At 34.9% G+C, this 18,524-nt stretch overlaps 1 protein-coding gene across 1 annotated transcript in view; it reads left to right on the forward strand.

Annotated features, from left to right (window-relative positions):
- Positions 1 to 376: 376 nt before the first annotated feature.
- LOC111051600 overlaps positions 377 to 18,524 on the forward strand; it is a 33,317-nt gene continuing 15,169 nt past the window's right edge. The window contains exons 1-8 of the mRNA XM_039424062.1: positions 377 to 582; positions 2,477 to 2,590; positions 3,594 to 3,724; positions 4,883 to 4,974; positions 6,747 to 6,839; positions 8,736 to 8,914; positions 11,803 to 12,044; positions 14,950 to 15,063. Coding sequence (XP_039279996.1) covers positions 2,477 to 2,590; positions 3,594 to 3,724; positions 4,883 to 4,974; positions 6,747 to 6,839; positions 8,736 to 8,914; positions 11,803 to 12,044; positions 14,950 to 15,063 — 965 coding nt within the window. The 5' untranslated portion in view covers positions 377 to 582. The remainder of the gene's footprint in view (positions 583 to 2,476; positions 2,591 to 3,593; positions 3,725 to 4,882; positions 4,975 to 6,746; positions 6,840 to 8,735; positions 8,915 to 11,802; positions 12,045 to 14,949; positions 15,064 to 18,524) is intronic.

The following is an 18,524-nucleotide window of genomic DNA, read 5'->3' on the forward strand; positions in this document are numbered from 1 at the left end:
GCAAGGAATCAGTGTAGGGTTCAGTGCACCCTATATTGCAAGAACATAAAACAAGAGAAAAAAACAAATCGAGAAGTTGTAACATTCACGCTGACTACTATTTATGTTGGTACTTCATTTATTCATGTCCTATTCCCCAACACGTCCTCTCCATTTAATGGTCCAGCTTGTAGAAAAAGAAACACCTCTATTGGAATTATGAATAAATATCTCTCATGATAAACAGTCACCTTCGGGCCTTTTATAAAATACAGTTATTGCTACTACTAGAGTCTCGAGTGGTTTTTGTTTTTATTTTTTAGGAGGTATCGGTAAATCAAGGCAGAGACCGTCGGAGCGACTATGAGGGGATGAGGGGTTTGGAGAGTTTTCCAAGAGAAAGAAGGAAGAGGAGACAAGGTTGGGAGAGTGTGGAGCATGAGAAGCACCACAGGTGGGGATTGACCTTAACCGTGTATATAAGAGTGCACCTTCTTTGACCACACATTTCTTCTCTCATCTGCCGTTCGATTTCCTGTTTCATCGACGCCAAGCTAGGGTTCAAAGGTCACCAGTAACATTTGACAACAAACCATTGTCAAGGTAAGAACATTTTTACAAATTTGCAAAAAATGAATGGATTTTTTTTAGGAAATATACGAAAAGCGCTGATGTAATCAACATATTTTTTTGTAATGGTTCTAGTCACCCCACATACTATTTGATTTCACAATTGATTTTTGCTTTGGTACAATTTCAATTTTGCCAATAACTATAATCTCGATTGTAATGATAATGATTTGTTAATATACTGTGCGATTTCAAATTATATAATGGGTAAAATTCAAATATTCAAATTAATTTTTGGCTCATAAAATGTCTATATAAAAATGTTTTTTTTTCTGTGAAGTGAAGACCGTCATGTCGTAAATATGCAAGGAATGGAATCTAGTAATGATAGCCTGTTACAATAAAATATAGGAAACTATTCTGAGAATGTTATATTTAATAGGAAACTTAAATCAGATTTCTGGTTTCTTGAATAATTCGAAAGTCCTTCATATTTATTGAAACATGCGGTATTCAAAATTTCAGATAGCATCCCGAAATTGTCTCAATGTGGTACCCGCCCGCCTCCCATGGTTGCAAAAGATACGCATTCTTCATTTTATCATAACAAAAGAGGAGACTGGAGTCTTGAAGTAGTTTATTTTTGGGTCAAGCAATTCGTCACTTATAAAAGTAAATTCGTATGCTTTTTTTTGGTGGGGAGTAATGATAACATCCAATGTACGGATATTAAATTGATTCATCTCTGGAATATTGAATGCAAGGGTGCATTTAATGCATGCCTAAATAAGAACTATTTCTCGTCAACACTTTAATTGAATAATTCTAATGTCATTATTATCATTCTTGAATAATTCTAATGTCATTATAATTCAAATTTGAATGGAGGAAATCGGTTCTCATTGAATCGTGGTATCGTAATATCGATACGATATTCCAGAAACGTAATAGCGGATTGTAACTGTTCAATTCATAAAAAAACTAAATTCTAATCGGAGACATCCCTCAAAAACACTGGACCATTTCCTGCAGGTCATTAGTTTTGTAGTAACATGGTTTCATTTCTTCCGATCACTTTTCTCTTCTATTGTTAGTAATGAGGATGTCATGAGGCAACTTTGATTGTTCGCTAGCCAATGGCTTGTAAAAATAAGATTGCAAACTGAATAACCAGGAGATTGCTTACGGTGTATTGGAGGTGCTTTGAAAAGCCTTTCATTGTAGCAATGAACGGTTAAATGAATTGGGACAGTGAATGGGTTTGTAGGTGACTAATTGGTCATTAAAAAAGTAGGTCCAAAAGTAGTATAATTATTTTGGAGTGATAGAATGAGATGTCCATTAATAAATGAAGAAAAATTAAGAAGTAACAGTTAAATATTAAAGATAAAAAGAATGATGATTATTTTATGAAGTTATTGTGTGATTGTACTTTTCCCAAATATCGAATAGGGCTACAAAAAGCAAAGCATTGCATTCTTTATTTATCTAATACACAATAACACTGGTTGGGAAACTTACGTAATTGAAAATTGAATCCTCTTTCAATAATAAACGGAGATACCTTTTGTCGCGAGTTTGTATTATTTATTTACAAATGTACAGGCGCGGATCCAGGATTTTGACGTGGGGAGGGGGGATGTCACTGTTCGACCGTTCACCGTTTCACCCGTTCGACTCCCCCCACCCGGAAAGTTGTTGAAGTTTTCTATCGAAGACAGCATTTGAGAGCTCTATTTTTTAATATTAATTAGATTTTTGGTTTTGTTCATTCAAAAGCCAAGATCATGATATTTATTATTGCACCCTCTACATTTTTTCTGGCAACTGTATCACAAATTGTTGCAGATAAACAGTTTGGTATAGTAATAATGGCTTTGAAAAATTGATTTTAACTTATTTTAAAAGTTTTTTATTTTTTCTGCAGATGTATAAGATTTTATTGATGTTGGCGATGGGAGTGGCTCTCACGACTGCTCAAATTCCCAACCTGGGTTGGTGTCCAGATTATGTGCCAATGGCTGACTTCGACATGGAGAGGGTAGGTTTCTTGGCAATATTGAACATTTTGATCAAATTCTATAAGAATATCAATCGATTCTCATTTATAATATGCCTAGATGTTGGACTCAAAACTTCTTCTGTCACACAGATTATGTTTCTCATCTATCGGTACCTATCTTTCATTTTCGTTCCTATCAGAGCTTACAGGCATTCAACATTCAATTTTGAACGACCTATTAATATTGTATTATTATAAAGACCTCATTATAGTATTTTACTATGATTTACTTTAAATTACTCGTGAAATTTTTCCAATTGAATCATTATTACTAAAAACCATGCATTTGAAAGCGTTTATTAACAGTGCTGATGGCTGAAAATCTGAAAATAAACGCTAGGCAAAATTGCAGAAAATCAAAGTACCTTAATTCTTTCGGAAAAATTAAAAAAAAAAAAATGCATGGGGAAATGAAAAGATAGATTTTTTACAATTATTGTGAAATGATTAGACATTATTTAAATCAGATATTTCAATTATATATATATATATATATATAGCACATAACAGAAGACACTTAAAGTTTGTAATATAAATTAAAACAGGAGACACGATATAAATAGATTGAAAACACTTAAAAACTTACATTAGAAATGGGGAAATTTTCGGAGACTGTGTCTCCTTTCTCAACCGAGCACAGACTGCAGTTTTGAATCCAACGGTCGTGTGACCGTACTCTGTTGTGCGTACTCTGTGGTCACAAGACCGTTGGATTCAAAACTGCAGTCTGTGCTCGGTTGAGAAAAGAGACACAGTCTCCGAAAATTTCCCCATTTCTAATGTAAGTTTTCAAGTGTTTCCAATCTATTTATATCGTGTCTCCTGTTTTGATATATATATATATATCATATGAATCCCCAAATACTTCGATTTGATCTATGCATTTTCAATGAAATTTAATCAGTAAGAATGAAGAGTGACATAATTTAAATCATGCACTGAACTCTAGTTTTCTCACTAGAAATTGATTTAATTTTTGTAGTATCTTGGAACGTGGTACGAGCAGGAAAGGTACTTCAGAGTGATGGAAGCTGGCAGCCGCTGCGTCAGAACCAACTACACCAAGGCAGTCGACGGCCGCATCCTCGTCGCCAGCGAAATCACTGGAAGATTGTAAGTTTCATTTTGATCAATTACAGTTCCGCGCAATAATGAAAGATTGCAGAAAGATTAGTCATTAGAATTAGAATCAACATTATCTCAAATTATCATTACCTGTATTGTTTCTAAATTTATCTTCATGAAAGATTGAAATAAATAGATCTCTTTTGAGCAGAGCAGACTAGACTTGTTTCCAAGACTTTCTACGGAAAATTGAAATAGTTTTGATCCTCTCTTTAGCCCAATTTTCATAATTGATATAGAAACAAAAGAATCAGAAATACATATCAATTATTACCATATTATTTCAAAAAATCGGAATTATTTCCCTTTTTCATATTCATTTCTGCTGGAAATAAAATGGTAGTTGTCAACAAATTTAGAAAATTGATCGATGTCACCTGTTGTCTTCTTCTCTTTAAGAATCATTACCTATCTTATTCTTTATAGATTACTAGAGACTGCTACTGATCTATTTCAGAGGCTCGAGATTAAAATTTAAAACTATCCTTGAAATAAATTAGTCTCCTTTATTCAGAATATTGCTTGGAAAACGGGTAACTTTCAACTCAATAAGTTTATAATTGAATTATGCATTGCTTCTAAAGGTGCGTACAGATTCACGCGCCGCGAACATGAACAATTCACTTTTAATCAGCTGATGCCAAGCTTTTTATATCTGTATCTTGCCGTTTCTGTAAAAATACAGATATAATCAGATGATTAAAAGTGAATTGGTCATGTTCGAGGCGCGTATATCTGTACGCACCTTTATATATAGGTAGATATACCACTACCTATTCGCTTTGATCCACTTCACACTAGCCGAGTACCTACAAGAAAGTCCAGACTAGTCTACAGACGAAGAGAATAAGAAATTTAAACATTCTATTTTTCTAAGCTACAGACTACAGAAGTAAATCTAATGGTAGCTGAAACTCCGAATCCGATTTTGATTATTGAACTCGCATTTTCTGTGTTGTGCTTTGTGGAAATTGTACATTGCCTGTTCACTGCACAGGTCTGGCTTGAAGCGTGTTCTGGAAGGCCAGATGGATTTGCAGGGCAAGTCGCGCTTGAACGTCAAGTACAACACAACTCCGTGTAAGTTGATGGTTTAGTTAATATTATGAAGTTCACTATTAAAAATCTGCTGAATTGACTTTTCAGATCCGGAATCAAGCGCATCTTGGACGGCGAGATCCCTCACCTCATCAAAGGCGCCGAGTCAAAAATCAATGTCAAGTACTCGACACTACCCTGTAGGTATCCCAACTGCCAGCATCCTCATCACTAACTGCTTCCTTGGCTTCACCCGAATTCCAATTAACATTCATCAGCTTGACGCATTATTCATCCGCTTGTCTTGGACGCATCCAACATCAATAACACTCTTGCTTCATTCATATAATGCTTCAATGTCTGGACATTAATCCACAAATAATACTCTCCAAAATTTTCCAATGGAAAGTGTTTGTCTTCAGGATGATATCGAATATTCAAATGAACTTCCAGCCCAGCTGCAGAAATATGATCATTAATAATATTTAATTAATTCATCCATTCAGAATATTATTCATGCTCATGATATAAAATACGGGTTCTCTTGAAAAATTCTCATTTGAAAATTCAATCAGGATTGTCAATTAATTAGGTACCTACGGTACAGAGATAGTTTTTATTCGCTAAGGAAGAGAATTGAAAGTGTTTCTTCAGATTCAAGTTTGATTTTGCGTTCGGTTCTCATTTTATTCTGTTGGTAGGTGAGAATGAAGTTATTACCGTACCGTACTAAAGTTATGCAGAATATTTCAGCAGCAGCCAGATATAAAAGACAAACGAACATTTCTTGAGATATTTTTAAATGTATAATTTCATTACATACCATACTTCTACAATGAATAATATTCAATAATCGTGTAATCATAATATTTATTTAAAACAATTAAAAACTCTTATGCAAAACTAATGAAAACCTACTAAAGATAACTGTTACTTGGATAACAATATTCTCTAACAATGGTTTTACTGTATCACTGGTACTATATCATCCATAACTAATTTAATCTCCACAAATGAATCTTCACACTTCATTCGATACAACAATATTAATACCATCACCATCCACATAATGGAAAAGAGGGAACATTTTCATAGGATATTACTTGGTGAACGATTGATTATTATTCTTGTAATCTGGAAATTCATATTATAATTTATTTATAATTCACTGCCGTAATAATAAAATTATAATATAGCATAAAATATAAATCTTATGTAACGAAGCAAGTTTCACTTGTGGTATTGACAATGAGAGGCTTTAAAAAAAGCAAAATAGTGATCATATTTATGGGAGTAAACTTTGTAATGCAGTACTATAGAGTTCTATTCAAGTCTAAGAGCCTGTTTCTATTTCTTGGAATACATTTTTCAAATAAATAGTGTTAGTTGTAATAGTGTAGGCCTATAAGAAACTGTTGTGATGAAAACCCCTATCCAATTGTTAAATAATAGTTGAATTTTAAACTTTTATCTGTACGATGATTGATTGATTGACTATTTGACCTAAGTGAAGTGAAAAAAGGCGTCCTCTCAGTACATCTATATGAATATAATAATAGATCGATCTTGGATATAGATCGTGCATGATTTAAATCGAATATAATCTTGACCCAACTTCAAATTCATTGAAAATTGTCAATACATTTATATTATCTAACTCTTAATTCTCTCAACTAGTATTCTCTGAAAAGAAAATACTATAACCTATATGATAAAAAAATTAAGCTTTCTCTATTTTAATAAAATTTGAAAATTTATTTCTGTGACGATAATTGAGATCCTTTCAAATAAATTATTTTTTGTGTGGTTCCTCTCACACAATAAGTTAGTGTCACTGTAACAATCTCACTATAAATTGTATAGCAATCTTCTCATCCTATCAAGTCTTCTGTTATCTGTTGTTTGATATTGCTATTGATTCTGTCACAATATTTGATGCTATAAGGTAATTTGAATTGCATTTGCATTGCAGTCCCCATTGAGATGGCATACACAGTTCTTGACACCGATTACGACACATACTCAGTAGTATGGTCTTGCTCCGGACTGGGACCAGTCAATACACGTAAGTAAAGCATATTAATTACTTTTATTTTAAAAATGCATTTTAAAGAGTAAGAAAGACTTCCGGGTCAGAGAGCAGCATTTACCCATTTTTACAAAATGCTCCAAGTAGCCTAGGCATACTTCTAGCTAGACCAAAGCCACAGTATCTTGAATAATAGAAAAAATTAACATTTTGAAATGGGATACTCCCACTTCTTGTAGTTTTTATTTTTCTAATACTGCACCGGTAATTCTTTTTCTTTCTTTAGTTGGATCTTGAGGTCAAGATGAGTGTGCATACACCTTAAAATTTGAGATCATTAATCAAGCTCTCATGTATTCTTATTTTGTTTAATCTAATAGCGTAACTTACGCTATTGTTTCTCTATGATTCTAGTCTCCGCGCGACGTCACCATTTGAAAACACATGCTCTCGACTAGAGTCCAGTCTCTTCTCGACATGAGTTGAGCCTTAGAGATTTTTATTCAAAATACTCAAATAAATAGTACCTATTTAGAATGAAAGTACTATAATTATACGGTAAACAGTATAAAGTTAAAAATTTATTGCTTTTTTTATCAAAAGAGCCAAATATTTTTTAAATATAAAATTTGACCTGTGCAGTAAAATTACTAATAAAGAAATGAAGTTTTGTAAAAAAGGTTGAAACAGCTGATCAAAATATAGAAAAGCAAATCCATTTGGTTTCAAGATTTTAATTAATTCAAAACATGAAAATTCACGGTTATCGTTAAAATACTCTTTTGGAAGTTTGTGGGGAAGGTCAAAATTCAAAATGTCTTTACTCAAACTAATTGGAGCAGTAACAGTTGTCTACATTATAGTTAAAGTAATCAGTTGAGAAAAACAGGAAGAATTATATTGACGTAATGATCAAAATTATTACGTGCTGAATTCTTTCAATTTATACACCATGGCTTTAAAAATTGTCGGTTTTGTGATAGTAATTTATGTTTTAACCAAAGTATACAATTTTTAATATTTGTCTTATACTTAATTTCTATCATGATTTGCTTGGACAACCATTGATGGAAGAAAATCAAATTCAACAACAACATAATGTAAGGCATAATCATTACAAGTAGTATAATAAGATCAGTTTTAAAATTTGAATTAAATTAAAACACTATTACTCCTCTTCCAAATGTATAGCTTAATATTGTAATAAAATTTCAATGCCTACCCAACATCCACAATATATGGGCCAGAAGAATACCACAGCTATTTTCAAAGTGTATTGTTAAAGATAAGTCGGCACACTGTTTCATACTTAATTTATAAATATAATTATCGATAAAACTCAACTTATTATTTCCTTCGAATTATAACAAAGTGTAATGTTGATCATGATTAACCCTTTACGGGCTTTTTATAAAGGGAGAAAATTAAATAAAGGGAGAAAATTAAATGAAGAGAGAAAATTGTCAGCTTATAATGTGTAGGTACGACACATTGCGGTCCTTTGTCCTGATGTGAATATATCATGATTCATCATCAGGGCTAGCGCATATCATGAGTACGGTATGACGATGCTTTCACTCCAAGGCAAACAATCGTCACACATAGCCTACACCATTAAAAAAATTTCTGCTTTCATGAATAAAGCCTATTCAATGTTTCATACCTGATTAACAAATATCTTCAACATAATTATAAAGGCTAGGGTACTTGAATCTTGAATGAGATGAGGCTTCCACTAACAATGATTTTTTTTCTTAGCTTTGATCTAGATTTGCTGTTATTGAATGATCTATTTAATTCAATATTGAATAATTATTTAATTTTTTTGTTCCTTCAACAATAGTTTTCTAAGATGGTTTGTAAGAAATTGGATTATGCTACAGTACTTCATTAATAAATAGATAAAAAAATAAATACATTATTTGTTTGTAGAGAGCGCATGGCTGATGACGAGAGAGCGTTTGGCTCCTGGCACAGTGCTGCAGAAGGCTTATGGAGTGCTGGACAAGTACAAGATCAGCCGCACTTTCTTCGTGAAGACCGACCAGGCTGACTGCGCCATCGCCGAAGCTGCAGCCGCCGCCGGCCCCGACGCTGTCGACGAAAACAAGGTACAAAACTAAATACAAATTAATTGTATTCGACCTATACAAATGTAAAAACGTCCTCCTGACGGCTCTTTGCCATGGAGTATATGCCAGCGTGACTCTTGTAGATTAATTGTATAGGTAAGTGTAACGCAATTACATTCAATAAAGGCATTTATTTATCTATTTTATTTTTAAATGTAAAAACTTAGCTGAAACTAAAATATTAATTTTTATAAAAATAAATCAACTACGAGGGTCATTCAATAAGTAACGAACAAATGACTAATTTTCAAAAACGGCTAAAATTGATCCATATGAAACTTTCAGGACATGAAGTTGGCAACCTTGTGATGACATCTGATTTGTTCATCTGATGAGTTGTTCCACCGTATTTCGTAAGAATAATCGCAAATTGACTCAGTTAAGAATGGTGAGTCCACTTGAGAATTGCACTGTGGAATAACGTTCTGTGATCATTTTTTAGTCGCAGAAGGTAAGAAAGGTAGTGAAATCCACAAAAGAACGTTAAAAGTGTACAGAGACCATTGTTTGAATCGTTCAAACGTTCACAAATGGGTAGAGTAGTTTTAAAGCGGCCATACAAATGTTTGTGAAAATCAACGCAGTGATTTTGTTCCAGTCAAAGTTGGGATTTTCTCTCTCGAACCTCGAGTTTATTTGTTAATTCGGGACAATAGGCATATCACTATTTGAATTTATAAGTGAAAAAGTAAGCCAATTTGCGATTATGTTTACAAAATATGGTGGAACAACTGATAAGATGTCATCGCAAGGTTGCCAACTTCATGTCCTGAAAGTTTCATACGGATCAATTTGGCCGTTTTTGAAAATTAGTAATTTGTCTCGTTACTTATTGAATCAACCTTGTACAATGAATGGAGGAACTCGACATGAGAGATATCAGTGAAAGGGAAGAAATGAGGCAGTTGGGATGGTATGGACATGTACAGCGAACGGGGAATGATTGCAGAACAAAACAGTTTGTAATGTGAGAGTGTAAGGTAGGAGAGCAGTGGGATGTCCAAGATATTCGTATGAGGATTGGATTGAGGAGACGAGGAAAGACTGTTCCAGAGATGGAGAGAATGGCGATGGATAGGGAATCATGGAAGAAATGGACTGATGTCACCCCAACGCTGTAATGGCCCACTGGGAAGAGGCAAAGAAGAAGAAAAACAGAATGAACTAGGATTATAATTTACAATTATATGGAAAATGGATAGTGTGATAAGCTTCCATATTTTGTGGAGTTATTCACTTACTCTTAAGCTTCCACCTCCTGTTATTTCTTGGAAAAAGGGTCCTGGCACCTGCAATGCTTATATCCTGATAAGCCCAGCCTATTTGAATATAAGTACGGTTATCCTATCAAGTAAACACTTCAAATGCATTGTGATTGTGAATAAATTTTAAACATTTACATCGTTTTTAGATATAACTCTCTATAGAACTTTATTCATAAAACTCTTTTACCTAATTGAATTTTCAAATGAACGAATGGTGATGAAGTCGCCGTAATTTTTTTAAAAGCATTTTAGAAGATTACCGTCATGAAAAGTAAACTAATTTACAATTTGCTAAATGCTTTCCAATATAGGCTATTTATGTCCACATATTGACCATTTTCGATAATAAATTCATCTAGCTTTCTAATGAATTCCACCTGGAACATTATCTTCACATGTTTACATCCTTATTCATCATCGTAGAAAGTGAGAGATAACTTTATGACCCCTGTTGTGAGTAGTTCTTTCATACATTGTGATAGGCGAATATGGACCTTCTACGCTTCCAGACAAGATTGAATTGCTCTTTCTATGAACAATGTGACTCGTGACTCGATATGATTTGTCGGAATAAGAGTACAATAGGGCTGGCTAGTCCATTCAGTTATGACACTCTTCTTTCCACTTACAAACGAAACTCAGCTAGAAACTGTTACGGTACCAACTCAACAAAATAACTATTCGTAGGGCAATATCTATTAGTACAGTATAAATTAATAGGTTTCAAAATATAGTCTATTGTATTGTTTTTTCTGTTGATGCCACCATAATGTGTGACGTAAGTGGTTGATGAGATGAGGGATGATATAAATGTGATTGCAATAGAACCCATGATGCAGCGATGCAGAGTTCGTTTGTTCTGCGTTCGTTTGATTTTCTACGCAATGAAGTCTGCATAATTAAAATACACAATTTTAATTTTGACTTGTGCCCGGTACTTCTTATTCGATCAAAGGATGAGAACATTACAATATTATTGATGCTTTGTTTTTTCTTATCAACTTACTAGCTATAGTTAGATAGCGTACTAGCTGCCAGTGTACTTTCGTCAAAAGGATGATTAATTGAGGCTTACTACACTAATGTGACAGTTTTATAAACGTTAGAATAGCTTTCCGGTGGCTCGGAATCCACTATAGAGTATAGACGCATGCTTCATCAGGTGTGCAGACGGTGAGGGGGGGGAATGGTGGCTGCGTAGAAGCAGACTGCCAGAAAATTAAATTCATCAACATTTTACTGAGTGCCTCAATTATGGGGGGGGGTGATGCTTCTAAAATAGCCATGTTGGGGGTGCATGATTCGGTTTGGGGTTCAACTCTGGATTCAAAGCTCATTATAATTTTCAGGCATTCATTAAATTCGCATTATGATAATTCAAATTCAATATTCATACTCAACTTTTTGACATCAGCTTACAGGAATGATATGCTTTCGGTGCTTCTAGAAGTCTAGAACCCACCTTGAATGTGTCCATTTTAATCTCTAATTGTCACTTTTCCATCTAACCCAATCTGATCTAATCTCTACCCAATCCCTATGCTTATATGGGCATCATTCTCAACAAAACTCGAAATGTTTCTTATTGTATTTTGTGTGTTGCATGAGGTGATCCAGACCAAATCGGCGGCCCCAGTTCCATCTGCTGAGAAGACCGACGCCGTGGTGGCCGAGGAGGTCGTGAAGCCCGCACCTGCAGCAGTCGAGCCAGCTGTTGTGCCAGCTGCAGCTGTGCCAGCTGTTTCAGCTGTTGTTGCTGAGGAGAAGCCGCATGCCGACCACCCAAGCCCAGTCAAGGCCGATCACGCCCACCACGCCAAGCCACACCCCAAGCCCGTTCACTGATTGGTCCACCTCAATTCCTTGCAAACAAATGTTCACTCTTCAAGGACAACTCTTCCTAGATCCCAAAGTGAATTCACTTTCGGGTCAATTCATCTCAAGCTGTCCTATGGACATTGATCACATTTGTTTCATCAATTAATTTATTAAATTAAGAATAATAAGTAAAGTATGATTTTGTCATAATAAAATCGTAAAATCTATATTGATTTGATTGTTCATTTAACCCTTGAACTTCTATCGAAAACTGTATTCAAGGGTATTGTATTCAAGAATAGTAGCCTACTATTATTGGATACAAGATAAGGTATTAACACCCTGATAGTCTAGCCTTATAACCTAATAGTCTAGGTATGGAATTAGCCTAGGAGAATTCCATTGACAATAAATAAGGATGTGCCATTTATAATTCAGTTCCCTTCTCTATATTCATGATAAATAGCAAATAAAGAGCCAATGGTGGCTTTGTTTATGAGCTATTATATCACTTTCAGTACAAATAGACTTGTGCTATGTGTACTCGGCTCTTCTATATCCTGTTGAATCATGGACTCTGAAGAATTATAAAACTTCGAGACTTCAAGCATTCGAGTTATGGCTGTTCAGGAGAATCCTGAAGATACCATGGACCGATAGATAACTAACCAGGGGGTGCTGAAGTGAATGGATACAGCTCCAAAATTAGTCGACGTAATTCAAATGTAGGAAGCTTGAATATTTGGGCCATATAATGTGTGATCAGGGCAGATAGATAGATAGATAGCCTAATGTCTTTTATTTTCACTTTATAGCATTACAAAAAGTGATGTGGCCTGAGTAGAGGAAATAAGAGCAGATATGAGCTTTTGAAAAACATCCTGCCAGGGAAAATAGAAGGCAAGGAAAACCCAGGAAAAAGAAGAATATCCTGGTTGCCCAATCTGAAGAGCCTGGTTTGGAAAGACCTCAACCAAATTGTTCTGGTGGTTCGGAGTGCAACCAATAAAGTAATAGCTGACATGATCACTACCGATGGAACCGACCAGGCACCCTAAGAAGAAGAATATCTAATAATAAATGGAGAAAACACACAGTAGACATGTTTGGTTGTTTTAGTTATTATAATGTAATAGGCAAGCTAACAATAAATTGTTAATGTGTCAAAGCATCTAGATTGACTACAGTCAGTAGCGTAGCCAGGATCTTAAATTAAGGGGGTGGGAGTTGTTGACTCTACCTAGTGGAATTTGATGGGGGAAGGGTGGATGGATTGGATTTTTGGGCCTCTTGTTCGGGCTCATGAGGGGGAAGGTTGAAGAAGGGTCTGTACTGCTTGAGTAGATACGTTTCATGCCGTAAGAGGCTATTACACCAATGAGCTCCTTATGACAATATTCACCAATTTTTGTCTCCCTCATGTACCACCTGATATCGTGGTTCCCCCTTGTAATAGTGAAGCAGCCAATCAATGCTCACTAACTGGTCAAGACCATTAATTTTTCTGAAGCCTAAAATATTCTTTCATACTGAGTACCCACTATCATTACTTGTTATGTTTAAGTCATTGAGATAGCCAATTATATTTGATATCAGAGTGATAAGATGCTGTTGACTTGTTTACTATACCCAAATCTGCAATTCAGAAGGATTGTTATTCTGTGTGTGACGGTCAATGATAGGAAGAGTGAGCAAATGTGCCTTGGTATACTTGGTGAAGGGCTCCATGTTTAGAATGATAATGATGACATAGGCAGAGCTATCAATGGTAAGTTTTGACATCCTTCATCAATCATCTCATCTAAGGACACCCAATACAATCTGGGACAGTATAGACTATTCCTTGATTAATTTCACTTCAACTTATCTATGAATTAGATAATAGATCTGAAGAGATAAGTGCATTGAGTTCAAAGTATTATAAGATCATAATCAAAACACGCTCAATATAAAAAAAAATCAGTTATTCTTTTAGTTTTTCATATTCTTCGAGGCTCTATAACAACTGAATTGAGAGAATCCTTACTAGTACTTTATGGACAAGCACAAGCTCAACTACTGAAAAGTATTGAAAGAATAAAAAATTTAAAATGATTCTAAATCAACAAAAAACAATTCAACATCATCTGACTAGATCAAACTGCTTCGCAAAACTAGTTTTAGTTTATGGTGAAATCACGCCTAAAATCGCTTCTAAGCATTTCAAAATTTCTAAAATTTATCCCAGACCCCCTATCCTGAGGGGTAACTCAAACCCCCCGGGAGATTTGAGCCAAAAATTAAGCATTTGAACATTTAAACATTTAAACATTTAAACATTTAAACATTTAAACATTTAAACATTTAAACATTTAAACATTTAAACATTAAACATTTAAACATTTAAACATTTAAACATTTAAACATTTAAACATTTAAACATTTAAACATTTAAACATTTAAACATTTAAACATTTAAACGCATTTAAACATTTAAACATTTAAACATTTAAACATTTAAACATTCAAACGTTTAAACATTAAGAGCCAAACCGTCGACTTGAATCTTAGACCTCACTTCGCTCGGTCAATGAATAAAAAATACTTTAATAATTATTATTGAAATAGGAAGTCACCGTGGAATTAAAATCTAACTTCGAAGTTTGTGGTTTCCATTTTTCGAACTCACGATTCCCACTCAAATAATAGACACAATTCTCACTCTCCAGTCTTTTCAATGGTGACTGAAAATTCCTAATAACAGCTTATATTTATAATTTCGAATATCCAGTTTCCTCTGGTCCAGAAAATATTAATGTAGGCACATGATATTGCAGCCTGCGGCCATGGTTGGCCTGGTATAATGGAAACGTCGACTCTTTTTCATTAAAGGCGTCAATTTGACGTCTCCTCTCATGAACCCACTTGGTTTTGTTTTGAAGCGTTTCATAGGTGCGCTGCAGCTGTGCCAGCTGTTTCAGCTGTTGTTGCTGAGGAGAAGCCGCATGCCGACCACCCAAGCCCAGTCAAGGCCGATCACGCCCACCACGCCAAGCCACACCCCAAGCCCGTTCACTGATTGGTCCACCTCAATTCCTTGCAAACAAATGTTCACTCTTCAAGGACAACTCTTCCTAGATCCCAAAGTGAATTCACTTTCGGGTCAATTCATCTCAAGCTGTCCTATGGACATTGATCACATTTGTTTCATCAATTAATTTATTAAATTAAGAATAATAAGTAAAGTATGATTTTGTCATAATAAAATCGTAAAATCTATATTGATTTGATTGTTCATTTAACCCTTGAACTTCTATCGAAATCTGTATTCAAGGGTATTGTATTCAAGAATAGTAGCCTACTATTATTGGATACAAGATAAGGTATTAACACCCTGATAGTCTAGCCTTATAACCTAATAGTCTAGGTATGGAATTAGCCTAGGAGAATTCCATTGACAATAAATAAGGATGTGCCATTTATAATTCAGTTCCCTTCTCTATATTCATGATAAATAGCAAATAAAGAGCCAATGGTGGCTTTGTTTATGAGCTATTATATCACTTTCAGTACAAATAGACTTGTGCTATGTGTACTCGGCTCTTCTATATCCTGTTGAATCATGGACTCTGAAGAATTATAAAACTTCGAGACTTCAAGCATTCGAGTTATGGCTGTTCAGGAGAATCCTGAAGATACCATGGACCGATAGATAACTAACCAGGGGGTGCTGAAGTGAATGGATACAGCTCCAAAATTAGTCGACGTAATTCAAATGTAGGAAGCTTGAATATTTGGGCCATATAATGTGTGATCAGGGCAGATAGATAGATAGATAGCCTAATGTCTTTTATTTTCACTTTATAGCATTACAAAAAGTGATGTGGCCTGAGTAGAGGAAATAAGAGCAGATATGAGCTTTTGAAAAACATCCTGCCAGGGAAAATAGAAGGCAAGGAAAACCCAGGAAAAAGAAGAATATCCTGGTTGCCCAATCTGAAGAGCCTGGTTTGGAAAGACCTCAACCAAATTGTTCTGGTGGTTCGGAGTGCAACCAATAAAGTAATAGCTGACATGATCACTACCGATGGAACCGACCAGGCACCCTAAGAAGAAGAATATCTAATAATAAATGGAGAAAACACACAGTAGACATGTTTGGTTGTTTTAGTTATTATAATGTAATAGGCAAGCTAACAATAAATTGTTAATGTGTCAAAGCATCTAGATTGACTACAGTCAGTAGCGTAGCCAGGATCTTAAATTAAGGGGGTGGGAGTTGTTGACTCTACCTAGTGGAATTTGATGGGGGAAGGGTGGATGGATTGGATTTTTGGGCCTCTTGTTCGGGCTCATGAGGGGGAAGGTTGAAGAAGGGTCTGTACTGCTTGAGTAGATACGTTTCATGCCGTAAGAGGCTATTACACCAATGAGCTCCTTATGACAATATTCACCAATTTTTGTCTCCCTCATGTACCACCTGATATCGTGGTTCCCCCTTGTAATAGTGAAGCAGCCAATCAATGCTCACTAACTGGTCAAGACCATTAATTTTTCTGAAGCCTAAAATATTCTTTCATACTGAGTACCCACTATCATTACTTGTTATGTTTAAGTCATTGAGATAGCCAATTATATTTGATATCAGAGTGATAAGATGCTGTTGACTTGTTTACTATACCGAATTTTGCCGATCATTAACGAAGTTCGATAATTGATCGATTTTGAAAGGGAAACAAAATCCAAAATGTCCGACTATGGCTTGGGTTGAAACTTTGAAATTCAATAACTTTTGAACCGTGCAATGCATTGAGTTGAAATAAACGGAATTTTCACTTTGAGTTCACACACTACCGAATCACACAGCTCAAAACAACGGGACTTCAACATTTAAAAACATCTAAATAACACGACACGTACAGACACTGACAATGAGCGGAATGCATTTCCAAAAAACACTGATCTAATCCAACCCGATTAGGACCAAAATGGTGATTAGAAACAGAAATTTTACAAGTGGAGGACCACGGGTGAACAAAAGAAAAGAGCTGTGTGATTATAAACGAAAACTCACTTGAAAAAACTGAAGAAAATACAGTTGAAACCGGGGCTTCAAAGCAGCAATGATGGTGTAGCTTCGTGAACTTCATGCCAACTGAAACTGGAGGGGGAAGCTGCTTTTGGCTGCTTCCTTCTACGATGAAGAGGGAGGGGTGGGGGTAAGGAAGGAAATCATGATAACTATCTTTACCAAACATTTAAACATTTAAACATTTGAACATTTGAACATTTAACATTTGAACATTTGAACATTTAAACATTTAAACATTTAAACATTTAAACATTTAAACATTTAAACATTTAAACATTTAAACATTTAAACATTTAAACATCTAAACATTTAAACATTTAAACATTTGAACATTTAAACATTTAAACATTTGAACATTTGAACATTTGAACATTTAAACATTTAACATTTAAACATTTAAACATTTAAACATTTAAACATTTAAACATTTAAACATTTAAACATTTAACATTTAAACATTTAAACATTTAAACATTTAAACATTCAAACGTTTAAACATTAAGAGCCAAACCGTCGACTTGAATCTTAGACCTCACTTCGCTCGGTCAATGAATAAAAAATACTTTAATAATTATTATTGAAATAGGAAGTCACCGTGGAATTAAGATCTAACTTCGAAGTTTGTGGTTTCCATTTTTCGAACTCACGATTCCCACTCAAATAATAGACACAATTCTCACTCTCCAGTCTTTTCAATGGTGACTGAAAATTCCTAATAACAGCTTATATTTATAATTTCGAATATCCAGTTTTTTCTGGTTCAGAAAATATTAATGTAGGTACATGATATTGCAGCCTGCGGCCATGGTTGGCCTGGTATAATGGAAACGTCGACTCTTTTTCATTAAAGGCGTCAATTTGACGTCTCTTCTCATGAACCCACTTGGTTTTGTTTTGAGGCGTTTCATAGGTGCGCTTCAGCTGGCCGTTGTCAGAACAGGGGAAACCAACACTAATCTGGCCGCATTTAAGTGATTAGATATACGAATATCGAACATGTTCGCGTTAATACATTTATTTAAGAGCAGAAGCGAGAAGGTATAATTAGGCGATGAGCTGAGCGGTCGTTTGCTGTAAGTTTACCCTTCTTCGTCTTCCATCTTCGTTGCTCGTTGAACAGGAATAACCAGTCTCGTGCTGGGGAGCTGCTTTCTAGATACACAACTCAACTATCCTGCTCTAATCGAAGACTCGAACCTCGTACCTTGCACTTGACTTATTGCACTATCCAGGTCGATCTTGTTCTTCTAATCTATTTTGTTCACATGTCGCTTTATCTAGTATAGAATACCGTAATTACTGAGAGCACTAATTTGATGTGCCAGTAAAAACTAAAAATGAAATCCAGGCTTGATTTTTTTCATCTCAGGTGACTCATTTGCTCATTTCCCCATTTGTTTGATGTTGGCTTAGGCAACCTTTCATTTATTGGATA

The sequence above is a fragment of the Nilaparvata lugens genome, chromosome 1, assembly GCF_014356525.2.
Source record: "Nilaparvata lugens isolate BPH chromosome 1, ASM1435652v1, whole genome shotgun sequence".
Lineage (NCBI taxonomy): Eukaryota > Metazoa > Arthropoda > Insecta > Hemiptera > Delphacidae > Nilaparvata > Nilaparvata lugens.